The sequence below is a fragment of the Cervus canadensis genome, chromosome 1 (genome assembly GCF_019320065.1).
Source record: "Cervus canadensis isolate Bull #8, Minnesota chromosome 1, ASM1932006v1, whole genome shotgun sequence".
NCBI lineage: Eukaryota > Metazoa > Chordata > Mammalia > Artiodactyla > Cervidae > Cervus > Cervus canadensis.
Genome location: NC_057386.1, coordinates 24,330,392 through 24,348,808, shown reverse-complemented (window position 1 = coordinate 24,348,808; position 18,417 = coordinate 24,330,392). Strand labels below are relative to the sequence as shown.

The 18,417-nt window shown below is 58.3% G+C and overlaps 1 protein-coding gene across 1 annotated transcript; it reads left to right on the top strand.

Moving 5' to 3' along the window:
- The first annotated feature begins 1,720 nt into the window (after positions 1-1,720).
- PPP1R9B (protein phosphatase 1 regulatory subunit 9B) lies at positions 1,721-18,185 on the top strand. Its single transcript, XM_043471092.1, has 10 exons — positions 1,721-3,709; positions 7,522-7,654; positions 8,924-9,044; positions 10,903-11,007; positions 12,030-12,165; positions 12,748-12,900; positions 13,011-13,064; positions 15,765-15,994; positions 16,325-16,421; positions 16,579-18,185. The coding sequence occupies exons 1-10, from the start codon at positions 2,339-2,341 to the stop codon at positions 16,630-16,632; spliced, it is 2,454 nt and encodes an 817-aa protein (XP_043327027.1). The 5' UTR covers positions 1,721-2,338; the 3' UTR covers positions 16,633-18,185.
- The last annotated feature ends 232 nt before the right edge of the window (positions 18,186-18,417 follow it).

Sequence of the window (18,417 nt, the reverse complement as noted above, 5' to 3'; positions counted from 1 at the left end):
GTGAGACTTCTGTCTCACCTAACTTCCCTAATGAGGTTGGGGGTGGGGCCTGTAGGTGGGGAGGGTCAAGTCCCAGACTTGGGCTTGGAAATCCAAGTCACTGAAGCTCCTGCTCAGTGCCCAAATCTTCCCTTTCCCTTAGCCTCAGGATTGCCAGCCTCAAGATCAGTCCTGTGGCTCCTGGCCCCTCCCTGTCCCAATATTCAGGATTCCCAGGAGGCTTCCCACACCCCATCCCCCACGAGCTTTTGCACGTGCTACCCAGTTTATCTCCCACAAAACCCACACACATCCCGACAGTGGAGGGATGAGAGAATTCCTTTGAACAGCCCTTCTAAGCAAGGGGGGCGGGTAGTGGGAGATCGGAAAGAAGAGGAAGAGGATGGAAGGGAAGAGGGAGGGGGAGGAGGCAGAGGCTGCAGGAAGGCCTGAGATGCAGGAAGCAGCTGGGAGTGGGGGGAGGCTTTGTGCCTGAGGTGTTCTCTGGGTCCTAGGGTCCACAATGTTCATTATTTTCTGGGATCTGTGGAGTGAGGCTCCTCATCTGGATCTGGCATGACCAGGGGGGTGGACCTTCACTCCCAGGCCCTGAGCAAGGGTCCAGGGCAATCCCAGGCCCCTTGATATGTATGGGGGGTTGAGGGGAGTATCAAAACAGCTGCCAGGACAGCGGACGTAGATGTCACTGCCACCCTTCCCCCTCCCTCCCTACATTCACACTTGTACACAGTGGCCAGAATCCTTTAGATGAGAGATAAAAGCTAGAGCTCTCACTGGTGAAACTTGGGCCCCAGGCCTCCAGAATTCCTCCTCCAAAACTCCTTTTTCCTGTTTGAGAGGCAGGAGTGCCCTAGTAAGGCCCCGAAGACAGGGATTCCACCCTTCATTTCCAGCGTGGGCACAGTGCAGGCAGTTGACAGCATACCCTCTTCAGAATTCCAGAGGGCAAAAGCCAGCTTCAGGCGGCCACCTGGGTGATGAGGACCATTCCTTTCTTCCCCTTTCTCCCCCACCATGAGACCAGCAACATTGGGCCAAAGCTTCACACCTTAAAAAGTACAAAGGTTCCCTATTGTTACAATGCAGATTCCAAGGCCAGCCTCTGAGATTCTGCTTCACAAAGTCTGGGGGAGGATCCAGAAATCTGAGTTTTAAAAAAGTTCAAACTAGGCAGCTCCAAGAATCTTGAAGAAAATGATCCTTTGTCCCTCCCCCATTAATTCCCCCTCCACACCCTGAGTAGAGGAGGGCCACGACGAAACCAGAGTACCTTCCCCCCATATTTAGTGGAGGGCTTCCCTGGTGGCTCAGACAGAAAAGAATCTGCCTGCAATGCGGGAGCCCGGGGTTCAGTCCCTGGGTCAGGAAGATTCCCTGGAGGAGGAAATGGCAAACCACTCCAGTATCCTTGCCTGGAGAATTCCATGGACAGAGAGGAGCCTAGTGGGCTACAGTCCATGGGGTCGCAAAGAGTCGGACACGACTGAGCGACTAACACTTATTTAATATTTAATGGGGGGTGAGGTTATATATGTTGCGAAAAGCTACAGTCAGAGGTTGGCATGGAAGGGTTGAAGAAGACTGGCCAACCTCTGGGTCAGTGGCCGGCTATGGCGAGGGCCGGTAGGGGAGGAGTATACACTGGGGTGGAGGGGAAGGGGAGGGCTCACAGGCTCGGGTCCCGGAAATCCGATCCCTTTAGGACCCAGAGATGCCAGTCCCCCAGCGGCGGCGGCGAGAAGGGCAGCCGCTCGGTCTCCGGCAGCCGCCGCTCGGGCAGAGCCAGAGAAAGACCGAGGCTCGGGGCGCGGGGGGGAGGGAGGGAGGGAGGGTGGCGCGGCGGCGGCGGCGGAGCGGCCCGGGCCGGCCGAGCAGCTATGGGCGCCCGGGTGCCGGGCCCCTGGAGAGCCAAGGCCCCCGGCCGGGGTTGGGGGTGCCGGGGCTACCAGCCCCGCTGACACCGCCTCGGACGATGTGAGCGGGCGCCTCCGCTGCTGCAGGGCGAGCGGTCCCACCGGCTCCGAGCGCCCCTTTTCTAATTTGGGTGGGGGCGACCATACCAGGCCGCTCGGGCTTTGGTAGAAGGGCGGGCTGTCTTTGGCAGCTTGATTGGGGGAGGCGATCCACACAGGGCGCTCGGAGATTTTTTTTTTCTTTTTCTTTTATTTTTTAAAGCGAGGTTAACTGTTTTGGGCAGCTTAGTTTTGGGGGGAGGCTTTAAAAAGGCCTTTCGGGGTTCCTTTTCTCTGGGGGAGGGGGCGGTGGTCCCGACTTGGCCCGCCGCCTGTTGGAAGGGGGGAGCGGGAAGCGTTGGGATGCGAACCCGGCTCCCCCCACTATGATGAAGACGGAGCCACGGGGCCCTGGGGGTCCCCTCCGGAGCGCCTCCCCGCACCGCAGCGCCTACGAGGCGGGCATCCAGGCTCTGAAACCGCCCGACGCGCCCGGGCCCGACGAGGCACCCAAGGCAGTCCACCACAAGAAATATGGCTCCAACGTCCATCGCATCAAAAGTATGTTCCTGCAGATGGGCACGACGGCAGGCGCGCCGGGCGATGCGGGCGGCGGCGCGGGCCCCACCGAGGCCCTGCGGGCGCCCGAGCGCGGCGTGCGATTGTCGCTGCCGCGGGCCAGCAGCCTGAACGAGAACGTGGACCATAGCGCCCTGTTGAAGCTGGGCACCAGCGTATCGGAGCGCGTGAGCCGCTTCGACTCCAAGCCCGCGCCCTCTGCGCAGCCCGCGCCGCCGCCGCACCCGCCGTCCCGGCTGCAGGAGACGCGGAAGCTGTTCGAACGGAGCGTCCCCGCGGCCGCGGGCGGCGACAAGGAGGCCGCGGCGCGGCGGCTGCTGAGGCAGGAGCGCGCCGGCCTGCAGGACCGGAAGCTGGACGTCGTGGTGCGCTTCAACGGCAGCACCGAGGCGCTGGACAAGCTGGACGCCGACGCCGTGTCCCCGACGGTCAGCCAGCTAAGCGCCGTCTTTGAGAAGGCCGACTCGAGGACCGGCCTCCACCGCGGGCCCGGGCTGCCCAGGGCCGCGGCCGCCGGGATTCCCCAGGTCAACTCGAAGCTGGTCAGTAAGCGGTCCCGAGTGTTTCAGCCGCCCCCGCTGCCGCCCGCCCCGTCGGGGGATGCCCCAGCCGAGAAGGAGCGCGGCCCCGGAGGGCAACAGCCCCCGCAGCACAGAGTGGCCCCCGCCCGGCCGCCCCCCAAGCCCCGGGAGGTGCGCAAGATTAAACCGGTGGAGGTGGAGGAGAGCGGGGAGTCGGAGGCCGAGGCAGCGCCCACAGAGGTGATCCAGGCGGAGGTGACAGTCCACGCGGCCCTGGAGAATGGCAGCGCCTTGGCAACCACCGCTAGCCCGGCGCCTGAGGAGCAGAAGGCTCAGGCGGCTCCGGAGGAGGAGGCGGCGACCGTGGCGGTGCCTGAAAAGGGGGTGGGCAATGGCCGGGCCCCGGACGTGGCCCCCGAGGACGTAGACGAGTCCAAAAAGGAGGACTTCTCGGAGGCGGACTTGGTGGACGTGAGCGCCTACAGTGGGCTGGGGGAGGACTCTGGGGGCAGTGCCCTGGAGGAGGACGACGAAGAAGAGGAGGAGGGGGAGCCCCCCTACGAGCCCGAGTCGGGGTGCGTGGAGATCCCAGGGCTCTCGGAAGAAGAGGACCCGGCCCCGAGCCGAAAGATCCATTTCAGCACAGCGCCCATCCAAGTAAGTGAACCCCCCTTCCCGCCCCCTCGCCGCCCCTGCCACGTGCACGCAGTCGCCCCCGCCTCGCCAGCCAGCCGGGTTTGGCAGGCTGAGTCAGCCCTGTCACCCAGCCCCCTTCCCAGAAGTTACCTCCCTGAGGGGGGCGTGGGGGACTTCCAGCTGTTTGTCAGAGGGGGAGGATATTTAGGCCTGAGATGAGGTGGCCTGCCCTGACCTGCCCTCGGGTTCCTCTGCCTGCTGCCCCACCCTGCCCTGCGCCGGTCCTGGGACACCTGCTTTCCCTTCCTTTCCCAGACATTCTCCTTCCCGAGACTGCCGACGGCGTGGGCTTAAGTGGTGGAAAGGTGTCTGTGTGTGTTTATGTGTACCTGTGACCTCAGGAGAGCACCCCCACTTTGGTCCTTGCTCCGCTCTGGGTTGGAGGGGCATGAGGAGCTTAGAAACACCCCTGCTTTCCTCCTGCACCAGAGCTGCACACGGGGGTGGAGGAGCCAGAAACTTCCCAAAACGAAGGTGCAGCTCTTCCTTCAAACTGGTTGTAGCCTTCACCCTAACTTTGCAGAAGTGAAAGAGGGAAGCAGGTCTCTGAGGTTGAGCTAAGCTGGGGCCATGTGACTGGGGGCCCTGTTCCCTGGGGTCTGTGCTGGGCCAGCTCCCAAGGTGGGGGTACAAGGTTACACAGGCAGGCACTTTCTGTGGTTTTTGAGGAGGCTAGGCCTTCAGCAGGGTATGGAGGAGAAGGAGGTGGGGCTGGGAAACTCCTAGGTGCCTGGCAGCAGCCTCCTGCTTTTGCTCTTGGCTTTGGCAGGCACCAAGCGCTCTTGCCTCATTCTCTGGGTACCCTGAAAGGACAGGAGATCCTCCCTTTTGGGGGGCACACACACGATTGGTGATTGGTTTGTGGGTTGTGCCAGTGCCCTCAGATCCTCAGGAGAATGATGGGAGAGATCCCTGGGAGAATTAAGAACCCCAGCCCCCAGTTTCCTGAGGCTTCCCTGGTGGCTCAGATGGTGAAGAATCCGCCTGCAGTGTACTACCCTCTATTCTTGGCTGGCACATTCAGCTTAACGATTTTTCTCACCACCCCAAGCTCAGCTGTGCCCAACTCCCAAGTCTCCTTCATGGGGTTGTCCAGGCCAAGGAAAGTTCAGCCTTTGCCCCTCCCCAGTCAACCCCCCCTCTGTTTGATTGAAATTTCCATAACTACTCCTGGACACTGAAGCTGCCCATTTCCTCCCACCTGCCCCAGCATCTTAACCTCTGTTCCTCTTCCACCTCCCACCCCAGGGGGCCTGGGAAATGCAACTCCCCACTCAGGCCAGCCCCTTCCCCCAGGCTGTGACCTCACAAGCCTTTTGCCTCTCCTCTCCTTTTCTGAAGTGCTGGGATCCTGGAGGCAGAGAACTGAAGAATATGGGGTGTTTCTTGGGACACTGAGGATGCAAGTGGGGACCACTGAGGGGGTCAGGACACCCCACGGCCCTGCCACAGCAGTTTTCTGAGCTGCCTGATCCCCTCAGAGGTGGAGTTTGGTCTTTTAGTCCTGAGCCTCTGGCTGTCTATATTTGACACCTTACCCTGATTTTTGGGTAAAAAATAGCACATGATTTGGAGCAGTGCTCCCTGACTCCCTGGTGACAGTTGCTCGCCTGTGGTGTGTGGTGCTGCCTTTGTGTGTGACTTTTGACCTTGCTGGGGATGTCTTCCTCTCCACCCAGTTCTTCCCTTTCTCTGCCCCCACCCCTGCATTGATACTAAGTCCAGGGTCTTGTGCCCCTCGGATGACCCAATTATTGGCCATAATATAGAGGCTTCTGCTGAGGACAGAAACCTCAATTCTGGATGGTTATTTGGAGAGGGGGACTGGATCCAGGGCCCTCAAATAGGCTGGACACATGGAGGTGGGCAGTGTGAATGGTGGTCTGAGGCCTCTGACCCTCCGGCCTGGGTTTCCTGCAGGGGGCAGGATTTAATAATCTGAGAAAAGGGGAGGACAAAGCCCAGGACAGGCTGTGAGGGTGTTTTGGAGGTCACAGTGTGTGTGTTTGTGTGTAATTGCATGTGCTTAATCGTGGTGGGGAGGAGTTTGGTTGACCCAGGCTACCACATAGACTGAGGGATGAAGAGACCCTCTCTGCTGGGATAGAGGATGAGGGTCAAGGGACTCAGATGCAGAAGTGGGTCAAAGCCAGTTTGCCAGATCTAGGCGCATGCCGGCCCCATCCCGGGGCTGGGGACCTATGTGCAATGGGGACAAAGTCCCAGTGACCCACCCACCAGTCTCATCCCACCCTGCTATGGGCTAGCTCCCATGACCTTGGGCAGTGGGCCTAGCATCTTGCACTGTATGTAGACTAGGTGGCCCATTTCTCCCAGGAGCTTGGGGCTGCTGGCCAGATGTCAAGAGGGCAGTCTGACTGCTGCACCATCAACAAAGAACTCTAAGGGTTTGCACTGTTTCTCTGATGCTGTAAAGTTGCGGGCAGTGAGTTAAGTGACCATGGAGGCCCCTCCCAGCTAGGAGCCCCCTTGTGGGAGCCATGGTGCTTGGGGGGTGACCCTAAACCAAGGCTGGGACACCAGAGCTGCTGGCCTGGGCGCCCATAGCGCCTGCTTCTGGAGGAGAAGGACCTTGGCAGGGGCCTCGGGGGAGACAGTGTCCCGCTCCAGCTGCTCAGGCCTCAGGCCCAGCCATCTGATAGAGCTGCTGCTACCCTTCATCGCCCCCGCTTGGCTCCAAGTGGTGCCAACCTGTCGCTGCAGGCAGTGAAACAGGAACACGTCATGGTGCCCCAAATGGTGCTCATTAACCTCCCACCAGGAGCACCCCGCCTGGACCCAGACTTAGGCACTCCCGCTGACCCCTTGTCCTACCTTCTCTGTTCTTTGGAGGAGGGTCAGGCTGGGGATTCCTCTTTTCCCCTGAGCCAGCAGAGGGGTACAGAGGACAATAAGGCCAGGTTCACTGTGGACAGTGTCGGAGGCTGCCACTTCCCTGCTGTCCTTGCTTTCTGCATGTATTGGGTCCAGGACCTCTGTCCGGGCCTCCTAGTGCCCTGGGGATAAGGGGGGTACCTCAGAGAGCTGCAGTTCAGAAGGGCGATTGAGGTCTGACAGTATGGGCAAGGCCATGGGGGCCCCTCAGGAGGAGGGCCTGACCATTCTCCATGGGGGTACCAATGGTCCTTCTGCCTCTCTCCTCCACCCTGGAAGCTTCAAGTCCAGGCTAGCTGGGTCCTGGGTGCCCTGCTTCCTCTTTCTACCCTTCTCTCTCCTCCCCTCCCCCCCTCTGTGTCTCACATCCGCTCCCCCCCTCCCCATCTGGCATCCTCCAGCATCTCTTCCACTCCTCATCCCTCCTCCTCTTCCCCTCTTCTACTCAGCGTGTTCCTTCCTCTCTCCTGCCGTCTGTGTCCACCCTCGTCTTTGTCTGGGATGGGGGCTGTCTGTTGGTCTCTCTCTGACCTGGGAACCTGGGTTCATGAGTGTGACAATTTCTCCAGCATTGACCTTCCTTTCCTCCTCTAACTGGCCATGCTTATGTGGTCAGGGCTACAGGAGAGGCACGGTGTGGATGTGGCGAGGCTGGGTCCCTTTCTGTCTTGCCCCCTAACTCAGAACTAGAAGGGCCCCACTCTGAGCTGGGATCAGCACGGACTGGGGAAGGCCTTACCTCAACCTGTCTGGGGGTGGGAGAGGCCTCTGGCAGGAGGGGATTGCAGTGGCTGGCGCAGCCTGCCCTTTCAGCCTGCTCTCACTGGGTTAGCCCTTGCCCTCCTATTGGCACCTCTGACAAGCAGCCTCTCCCCCAGGTGTTCAGCACCTATTCCAACGAGGACTACGATCGTCGCAACGAGGACGTGGATCCCATGGCAGCCTCTGCTGAGTACGAGCTGGAGAAGCGGGTGGAGAGGTTGGAGCTGTTCCCTGTGGAGCTGGAGAAGGGTGAGCTGGGCCACCTGGGCCTCCGCCTTGTGCCAACTTCCGCCCTGGGTGGACCCTCAGGGCTTCCACTGAGATGTTCTGCTTCCTCTAACTGGGCCTCAGTCAGCACCCCACAGCCACACAGACTCAGCCCAGCCCAGACCCCCACTACCACCTGGCCCCGCAGGAGCACTGTGGGCTGGGCTCTGGGCTCTGTGGGCCAAGCCACAATGGGACCATGATGGAGGAGGGAGACGGCAGGCATGGCTGAAACGGTCACACCTAACTGCGTCCTTTGCACAGTGAGGGTGCCGGGAAAGGAAGGAGGGGCCACTATAAAAGCATTTAACAGGAGGCCTGACCAGACCTGGGGGGATCCCCAAGGAAAGGGACGCTTGAGGTGAACTCTGAAGAGGAGATGAGGGGAGTCTGTGGGAAAGAGGAGCGAGACCTGGTAGATTCGGAGGGTGGGGGGAGAAAGCTGTGCATACAAGACCTTGTTGACCACTTTTCTAAGATGGACTGGGAGCCTTGCAAGGTGTGAGAAAGGTTGTCTAGAGAGATTATACCAAGCTGTGCTGTGGGGCAAAGGGTTGTACATGGTTGGAGAGGGGCCCCTGTAGTGTGGACAAGGTGATGGCCGTGTGGGAAGGGGGTGGACTTGAGGGATTCTTGGAAGGTGGGATTGACAGGATTCGGGGGTTACTTGGCTTCCACAGAGGCTGCAGGGGGAGGGAGGAATCCAGGTGACTCCCAGGCCCTGTGAAGCCGGCGGCGGGGCGGAGGCTGGAAAAGCCTATTTGTGGGGGAAGATCTCGTTCAGATGTCAGAGGCCTGTGAGACAGATGGGGGCAGCTGCGGAGAGAGGAGTGGGTCTTGCGGGAAAGAAAAGCAGGAGGTCTTGAGTCGCTGAGGCTGTGAGCAGGGATGAGACTGCTTAGGGAGGGGGAAGATCAGCCCCCTCGTGGCTCCCCCACCGGTCCACGTGGCCACCACACACCTCATCTACGTACAGATAGTGCCCCCTTAGCACGCCCTGCTGCCCATCAGTTCTTTGGATGGGGCAGAGGGCAGACAGTGACCCAAGAGCATCCTAATTGGCTTGGCAAAGAGGGAGTGACAGAACCAGATGTGGGACATCCCCTCAGCATGGAGACTGCTTCTTGAGGTGAGGCTGTGCCCCACTCTGAGGGCTGGGGATGGGTCTCTCTCACTGTGTCCCTGCAAATCCTCACCCCTTACCCCCACCCCACTCCCCCCGCTGGCTTCTCATCACCCTCTGCTTCACAGACTCCGAGGGCCTGGGCATCAGCATCATTGGCATGGGGGCCGGGGCGGACATGGGCCTTGAGAAGCTGGGCATCTTCGTCAAGACCGTGACTGAGGGCGGTGCGGCCCATCGGGACGGCAGGTACCACCTCCCCTTCCTTTATCAGCCATCACCTGGGGGGTGGGTCACTGAGGAGGGCACAGGCCACTACCCGTGTGGGGCTCAGACGTTCGTGGAGACCACTGTGCCTGTTGCTGCTCCACTCCCCCAGGGAGCGGTGAAGAACAGACAGGGCCCTTGGCTTCATGGCACTTGCATGCTGTGTAGGTGTTGTGTTTCGGGCCATGGTGAGGAGAGCGTGGGTGTGGAGGCTCTGTGCCTGGTAGAGTACACATGCGCTGTCTTTTTCATTTAGGAAATATTGAGCCTGTGACACTGTTGAAGGGTTGGTGCCAGGCCCTGGGAGTCCGTGATGAGGGCCTTGCCCTTAAGAAGCATGTAGTGTAGTAAGGCAGATGGATATTCAAGAGGGCACGCAGAAACTGGTGAAATGGACAAAAGCACAGGGTGGCACTAAAGCCTAAGTCAGGAGGGCTTGACCTCTTTGGGTTTCAGGGAGGTCTTCCTGGAGGAAGTGACATTGGAGTTGAGACCTAAAGCATGAACGGGAGTGGGGTGTGCAAAGTGTTCCAGGCAGGGCAACGAAAGCAGGCAGGTATGGCTGGAGCTAGAGATCACAAGGGATTCAGGTGTCTTATGAGGTTAGACGAGCCCTTGGGGGCGGGCTGGGGAGGAGGCTGCGCCTTGCCTGTGTGCTTACGTTTGGCCCCTGAGGCTGGAGGGTGTGAGTTCTGTGGGTCAGAGGGCTCAGGAAAGATCCCCTGGGGTTCTGGGCAGCCCAGTGAGTCCTCTGGAGCCTTCCTGCTGTGTGTGAATTGCAGAGGGGAAGTGGGAATGGCTTTAGGGCACCCCCGGGTTGTAAGTTAAAGGTTGATATCAGTGTGCCTTGGGGTACCTCTAAGCCCAGATCCCTCCATATGACAGAGGTGACTGGGTGTTCCTATGAGGACTAGGGTCATGCTGCTAGAGGTGAAGTTGCCTCATTCAGGAAGCTCCTGTCTGCTGCCGCCCAGGTGGCATGATGGGCAGGGGTGGGGGTGGGCAGAGAAAAGAACGGTGACCACCCCTGCTCTTTTACTTACCCCCTTATTTGAACTTCCCAGAGCCTCTCCCATGGTTGCCTGTTGGCCAGTTGGGGAGTGTGTGTGCATGTGAGAGTGTCCCGGTGTGGGGTGGGGGTGAACTGTTTACTGTAAACCATTTCCTCCATTTCTGTGTGGGAGCCCTGCGAGGAGGCCTGGCACTCTGGAGGGAGGTGGGAGTGGAGGATGGAGGTGGCCGAGTGTCCCTCCCTTGCTTTCATCCCCCTTGCGGTCAGGCTGGGCCACTCCCATCTCTCCTTGTGTGGGGAACAGGGCTTCCAGCGCCATAGCTGGAGCGTACTGGGGACTGTGCACGTGTGCTGGGGGGACTAACCCTGTGGGACTGTAGTGAACACAGATCTCAGGCATTTGGAAGAAATCTGTGGGCTCAGGTCTGTGCAGAATGGGTGTGTAAGAGGGCTGGCTGCACGTCATGTGTGTGCTGGAGGCCCTAGCTGGTGTACCTGGCCACGATGAACTCTGTGGATGTCACACTGGTCTGTCGAGTGATGGAGGAAGGGACTAGTGTGTGATTGTCTTGGGAAGTGTGCTTGCCACCTTTCCTGGTTCCGGATGCCCGTGTCTGTTATACTTGCTTGGGTCTCACAGCCCATGGGCCTGGCTGATACCTGATCCTCCGGCCTCACGCATCTTATTTAGGTAGACAAAGGACCAGGTTCCTGTGGGGACTGAGCCTTGAGTTTGTGATGGGAAGGGGGCCATGTCTACCCCAGCTCCGCAGTTCCCCTCAGGATCCCCTAACCAATGTCACTCACCTCCCCCTCGCCTGTCCCCAGGATCCAGGTGAACGATCTTCTGGTGGAGGTGGATGGAACGAGTCTGGTGGGAGTGACCCAGAGCTTTGCAGCCTCCGTGCTCCGGAATACCAAGGGCCGCGTGCGGTGAGGCCCAGGAGGGTGGGGGCAGTGGGGAGTGGGAGCAGACAGGAGGCTCAGTCTTTATCTGGCCACTTTGCCCACCTGCCCACACCCAGTTAAGATCCTCTGTGGCCCAACTTACCGAGAAGTTTCCATTGTGGAAAGGAATTGCTGTGTGCTTATCCTTTGCTCCGTCTCCCTTCTCATCTCCAGCCCCTGACCACTGCTGGCCACCAGCACTCAGGCTTCAGGCCTGTTGTCCACCATGCCTCCAAACTGGCCTCTTGGTCGTCTTTCCCCGTCTGTCCTAACTCATTCATTGAAGATCCCAAGAGGCGCAGGGAGGATGCCATCCAGATTGGGGTTTATCCCTCCCTCCCCTCTAGCCTGGTGTAGTCTGTGAGGACTTTCCTCCTTGGGTCTGCCAACTGAGGAGGTTGGGTTAGAGGCTCCCTATGTTCATCTCTGGCATAACATTCAGGGACCACTCCCTGCCCCCTCCAAAAGGGGTACTGCCCCCAGGAAAGGGTGGTAGAGAGAAACAGGATGTGGGTGGCCACGGAGAGGAGGGGCTGGTGCCTAGAAGTTCCACGATTTCCTTTCCATCCTAATCTCCAGTCGCCATCATCCCGCCCCTTCCTGAGGCTCAAGGACTTGGAGAGCATATAAGACACCCCTCCACAGCTCAGGGTCAGCTTTGCCAGTCCCCTGCCTCATTTTCTCCCATGTGGTGAGGGAAGAGCTCCTATACTGGCACCTCCTGAATTCATGTCCCCTGCAGCCTCACCCGAAATTTGGCTGACATCTCCCCATCCCCCAAACTGGCCAGGAGGGCTAATGAGTCTCTGCTACTCCTGGGAAAGAAACCCAATAAGGGCCCCCTGTTCCCCCATTCATTATTAACACTCTGCAGTCTCTGGACTCAGCCCTCTCATTTCACCTCCCCTGGGAGGACCTGGGTATTGAGAGGGGAGTACCAACAGGGAGGATGGTGGCGTTTCCAGTTAAGGACAGAGAAAAAGGAGACAATGCTGGTGCCCCTGCAGGTTTATGATTGGCCGGGAGCGGCCCGGTGAGCAGAGTGAGGTGGCCCAGCTAATTCAGCAGACCCTGGAACAGGAGCGATGGCAGCGGGAGATGATGGAGCAGAGATACGCCCAGTACGGCGAGGATGATGAGGAGGTAGGGACTCCACTTGGCTGGGAGCGCCATCGTCCCCTGGTGGCTTGATGGAGCATTACAGCTATCCTCTGCCTCTGCCACTTTCCCAGGCCTTGTAAAGAACCCCAGAGCACCACTCCTATCCTGGGGGAGCCCCTAATCTGAGAGGAAATGCAGATCCTTCCCTTAAAGAATCTCTAGTCTGATGGAGGAGTCACACCCTATGTCTTCAGAAAGCCTTCCTGGTCCTACAAAGAAAACATAGTTCCCTCTAAGAGCCCGCACTCTAAAGGGAACTAGTCTGAGGAAGGAGACAGCTCTAGACCTCAGGGGACCTGCTGCATGAGGAGGGGAAAGCAAAGGCTGTTTCTTCAGGGGTCTTAGTCTTTTAGGGGATAACTCCTGCCTTCAGGAGACTCTCCTGAAGTCACAAACCATGCCCCTGGCGTGGGCCCCCCTGACTGATGGCGGAGGTCATGAACCACACCCCTGGGTCGCTCCCAGTCTGCCATGGACCAACCACTGCTGGTCTCAGCCCTAATCATCAGGGCTGAGGGAGGCTGGCGCAGGCAGGAAAACACAGCCTCCTGTCTCCCTTCACAGACGGGAGAGTATGCCACCGACGAGGATGAGGAGCTGAGCCCCACGTTCCCAGGGGGCGAGATGGCCATCGAGGTGTTCGAGCTGGCGGAGAATGAGGATGCCCTGTCCCCTGTGGACATGGAGCCCGAGAAGCTGGTGCACAAGTTCAAGGAGGTGCGCAGAGGGGTCCCTGGGCTGGTGGAGGGCAAGGGCAGGCTAGTATTTAGTGCTGCAGCCCTGCCTGCCCCAGCCAGAGCTGAGTGTCTGTGCCCTCGCCCCCACAGCTCCAGATTAAGCATGCTGTGACTGAGGCAGAGATCCAGCAGCTGAAGAGAAAGGTAAGAGTGGCAGGAAGTGGGGGAGGCTGAGGCTATGGGGGGGGGACAGTCTTCCACCCTCACAGCTGTACATGCTGACCCTTGTCCACCACCCACAGGCACATGGGAAACAAGCTGCTCTGAAGTAAGGGAGGGTAGTATTAAGAGCTCAAGCTCTAGACCATCTCTCCACCACTCACTTGCTGCTCTGGGCCTCATTCTCCATAAAATGATTTGATAATAGTGCCAGGACCATAGGACCATTGTGAGGATAAAACAGAATAATACATGTAAGGTCTTTAGTACAGTGTCTGACACATAATAGTTGCTTAATAAAAAGTTGAGCTATTAGCTGTCAGCCCTCTAATAGCTGAATGTGGATGTCTTCACGTTCACATAGTCCCACGCGTGTCTTCTACATACAAGCCTAGCATTTAGCCTAGCCTAAATGCAAACCACCCAGAGAGCCAAACACCAGCCCAGATCCGAGGTACGTGGTACCCACAGACCCACCCACCCAGACACCGAGAGACACCCACTCTGCTTAGACATAACATGAGGACAATGGACCCATGCTTCACAAGCAAGACGTTTATGTCCGTCTGCTTGTGTGTCTGTCTGCTGTGAGATACAGGATGTTTCATGGAACACGCGCATTCTCATGGAGATGCCGTGTAGACACAAGCACACTGGGTGCCAACACCCTTACAGGCATAGAGATACAGACTTCTGATGCACAGTCTGTACCGGGCCCCTACTGGGCCTGGACATTAGGAGCTTCCAGTGTGGCAGGGAGAGGCAGAGGCACACAGGGGTTTTGCAGACATTGTGCACCCAGGTACACACAGGTGCATTCCCATATGTGGGCTTAGGCCAACATGCCTGGAGACAGGAGAGTGTGAAGCTGAGCCCCAGAGGGAAGACAGGGTTTAGGTGACTGAGGCAGAGGAAGGGCATTCCTGGCAGGGAGACAAACATGAGCTGGGAGGCTGACTTTGGAAAGAGACCTGCAGGCTATGGCGGCCATTCCCGGAGCGGGGTGGGGGAGTGAGAGGTAGAGCTGGATTGCCAGGATGGGCTGTAGCAGTATCCTGACTCCCCACTGAGGACTCCGGCCTGGATCCTGTGGCCATATGAGACCATGAGGAAGCTCACTACCCCCAAAGTGGGAGGCATGAGGGTGAGCAGGACTTGGAGGCTGGTGAACCAGTTAGAGGCCCAAGTGGTGCCTTGGCAGGTATGGGCAGGGCTACCCAGGGCACAGGCAGAGGGTATGAGGCAACGGATTCAAGTTGCATTTCCCAGGTTGAGGTGACAGTTCATGTTCTTAGAGTAGGTGCAGAGCATGAAGGGGAGGAACAAGTCAAAGGTCTTTCAATTTATAAATACCTTTGGGCTTCTCTGGTGGCTCAGTGGTAAAAGAATCTGCCTGCAATGTGGGCGACCTGGGTTCAATCCCTGGGTTAGGAAGATCCCCTGGAGAAGGGAATGGCTACCCACTCTAGTATTCTTGCCTGGAAAATTCCATGGACAGAGTAGCCTGGCAGGCTACAGTCCATGGGGTCGCAAAGAGTCAGACACGACTAAGCAGCTTTCACTTTTCTTTCTAGATGTGCGGCACCATCCAATTCATGTGATGGGCAAAAGCAGACTTGATCCTTGCCCTGTGTGTCTTAGAGTCTACACACCAACATTTGTACATAGAAGCTGACACAGGCTTTATAGGAGAGGACAGGGTCGCTGAACTCCTAGAGCTGGTGGAACCTGATGAAGCTGGGGTGGGGGCGGGGGCGCTGTGCTGTCAGAGAGAATCACAGGAGACTTCTGGGGAAGCGGTATACTGAGCTCAGCTGAAGGCTGAGCTAGTGGGAAATGATGAGGCAGTGGGAGGGTAGATGGGAGCATTCCAGGCACAGGGAACGGCAAGGCGAAGGCCCTGCAGCAAGAGGGAATGTAGCAGGTCCAAGGATGTGCAGGAAGGCCTGTGTGGCTGGGACACAGAGGGCAAGGGGTGTTTGCAGCTAGCAAGGTTGGAGGGGCAGTCAGGGGCTTGAAGCTCAGCACTGGGGTGGCAGTGCTGATGGCACATTTGGACAGAGGTGGGATAGTCGGAAAAGGAGGAATAAGTTTTCGTGGGTGGGGCCAAGTTTGGGGCAGGGTGCCTCTGAGGAGCCGGAAGTAAAGTTGGGCTGGAGATCTGGGGCTCAGTGCACAGAGGTGGTGAAGAAAGTGAGTGCAGAGGGAACAGAGGCCCTATGACTGGGCTGTGGAGCCAGGAGGTCTGCACTGGGGTGGCAGGGGCGCTGGGAGAGCAGCAGGACTATTTAGGAAGCCACAGGAGCCAGGGCTATATAGAGGGAACGGAGGGCAATGGTGCCCTCTTCTCACCCATCTACCATCATACTGTAGCCTTTGTGAGCTTGGCAAGGCAGGAATCAGTCCCACTTTACAGATGGGGGAGGACAGCTTAAGACAAACATGGCCTTACCCCAAGTCACGGAGATAGTCAGTGATGAATCCGGGCGGCCTGCCTTCTAAGAGTGTAGCACATGTCAGGGCTCCTGGCTGGGACAGATGGGGTCCTACCTCCTCCCTCTCCAGGTTTCGGTTCTCAGACTCAGCCAAGGAGAGGCAGTGGTTGGGGGGCAGTGGGCTCCATATCTGCAGGAATCATCCAGAGACTGTCGTCCCCACCAACCCAGGGCTGTTCCTTCCTCTCAGCTGCAGAGCCTGGAGCAGGAGAAGGGGCGGTGGCGGGTGGAGAAGGCCCAGCTGGAGCAGAGCGTGGAGGAGAACAAGGAGCGCATGGAAAAACTGGAGGGTTACTGGGGTGAGGCCCAGAGCCTGTGCCAGGCTGTGGACGAGCACCTGCGGGAGACCCAGGCCCAGTACCAGGCCTTGGAGCGCAAATACAGCAAGGCCAAGCGCCTCATCAAAGACTACCAGCAGAAGTACGTGTGGGGGCTGGGAGCCCTGGACCTCAGGAGGATGGAGAGGCCTGTGGTGGCCTTCCCTCCCCATCCCAGCCAAGTAGGGGGGCCAGGAGCGCAGAAGTTGGAGGGTCCTGTTGGGGGGGTGCCCGGGTTCGTAATGATTGGGTGCCAGAGCCAACAAACCGGGCCCCAGAGGCTTTGGGAAGACTGGGGATTTCCAGACCTGAGAACAAGGAGTGGGCAAGAGCTGCCCAGGTAGAGCCAAGGACAGGGCTGAAGACCCTGAGACTCTGAACGGAAGCCAGACCACACACCCTTACCCACTGTTTGTCTCCCACTGATCCCCAGGGAGATTGAGTTTCTGAAAAAGGAGACAGCACAGCGCCGGGTTCTGGAGGAGTCAGAGCTAGCGAGGAAGGAGGAGATGGACAAGCTCCTGGACAAGGTAGGCCCTGGATGCCCCAGGGGCAGGAGGGAGCAGCAGGTCAGTCACCCTGTGGATCCTGGCTGGGAGCTCAGGGTCATGTCCCCAGCAGGGGGGCAGGCGGGGCAGGGCCCAAGTCCAGTGCCCAGTCTTGACGCCTTCTCCCCCTTTTTTTCAGATCTCAGAACTGGAAGGAAACCTGCAAACACTGAGGAATTCCAATTCTACTTAACAGGAATCATTCCTTAACGGGACAATAATTAATCCCCTCCCATTGTCCTCCCTCCCCTGTCCTCAATACTTGACCCCGCCCCCTATCAGCCTGGGGACAGGTGCCCCGACTCTCCCACGCCTCCACCTCACCTCACCCAGCTTCAGGGACCAGAGGGCCCACATCATATAGGCCCCTTAAGGTGGCCCAGGCAGACAGGTGGCTGGAAGGATGGCCTCCTTGCCCATGGGACTGAGGCACAGAGGCCGTGGAATGCCAAAGGCTGGCCTGGGTGGTGGATGGACACAAGGACCTGCAGACCAAACTGCCAGACTTTACAACCTCCAGCCTTTGTCTTTGGACTGGAACGGGGCTGGGGGCTCTCCCAGCATCTCACCACCTGGAGGCTGCCTCCTGCTCCTAGGTGGTCCCTGGGCCTCTTGACTTGAGATTCTACCGTCTTGGCCCTTCCCCCCTCCCCTATCATTGTGCTGTTCTGTTGCATTCTTATCCTCCTGCTGGGAAGGGTTGTCTCCACACCTTCTCCCATCCTTGTCCACCTTCCCAGGAGGGATAGAGTCCACTCAGAGCCTGGAGGCTGGGCCTGACCCTGCACTGATTTCTCATGTATCCTTCATGAAAAGGGGAGAGTCCAGGACATGTGGTGTCCAGCTCTCCCTTCTCCTGGGGCAGCAGCCCTCAATTTCTCCTTGTGCCTCCCCTCCCCCAGGTGCCAAATAGCCATAACCTCCTCCTGGAACCATTCTGCGGCCTCTTTGGGGTCCAGGTGTCCTGGCCAAGCCTGGCAGTGCAAGGGAGGAGAAGAGGTCAGTTTAGAGGGCCTGGTTTTAGGCAAGGGGAACATTTACTGGAGAACCAAGTCCCGTCCTGCCCTATGCAGGGCCACACCTGGAAGCCTTGTACTAACATCACAGAGATTCAGCCTCACCCCACCCACACCCACAGTTTTCCAGTGTTTTGACTGGAGGGCAAAATTTTACTACTTTTATTCTTTTTGGAGACCAGGGCTGCGCTGCTGGCAGCCTGCTTTCTAAGTGAAATCGACTCTGTTTCCCCACTTTAACCCCAAATCGGGGCTTGGACCAAGGGAGGTGAGACCCCTACCCCAGGTCCCCTCCCCTTTCAGAAACCATCTCATATTTGCCTCTTCCTCATGCCCCTGCCTCAGCCTGGGTTTTTGTTCTTTTTTAAAAAAACAACCCCTGTACCATCCGTTTTGGCTTCTCCTCGTCCCCTGTAAATAGGCCATGCCATCGATCAGTATTTCTCAGCAATCTCTTCCTGCCCCCAGATGTGCGCCTACCCCCTGAAAGAGCTGGCTGTCTCAGTGCCTGGGCCCGTGCAATTCACCTCCTCGGCCTCAGCAGACGGAGGGGGCGGGGCCAGGGGCGGGGCTGTTGGGGAGGCTTCCGGTTTCTCCAGCCGAGGGCCACCCTCGCCCCGCCTTTTGCAGGACTGCGTCTCTGTATATAATATATATATGTATGTATTGTTCCCGGTTTTGTACGGATCATGCCCTCTGTCAGGTCACCCCCATAAAAGCAGTCCCCAGAGCTTTGCCGCCTGGTTTCTTGATTCGCGGGAGGGGGTGAGGGATGCCAGTCTGGGTCAGGTGGTCTGCCAGTGCTATTTCTGACCCTGAGGAGCTTTATGCCGAGAACGCTTGTTCATGCAAACTCCGTTTGCCATCCCCGCTCCCATCCCTTCTGGGCAGGGCTGGGATTTCCAGAGCGTTCCCTAGGCTCATCACTTTCAGCTCTTTTTACAAGGCCTCCAATGGAATTC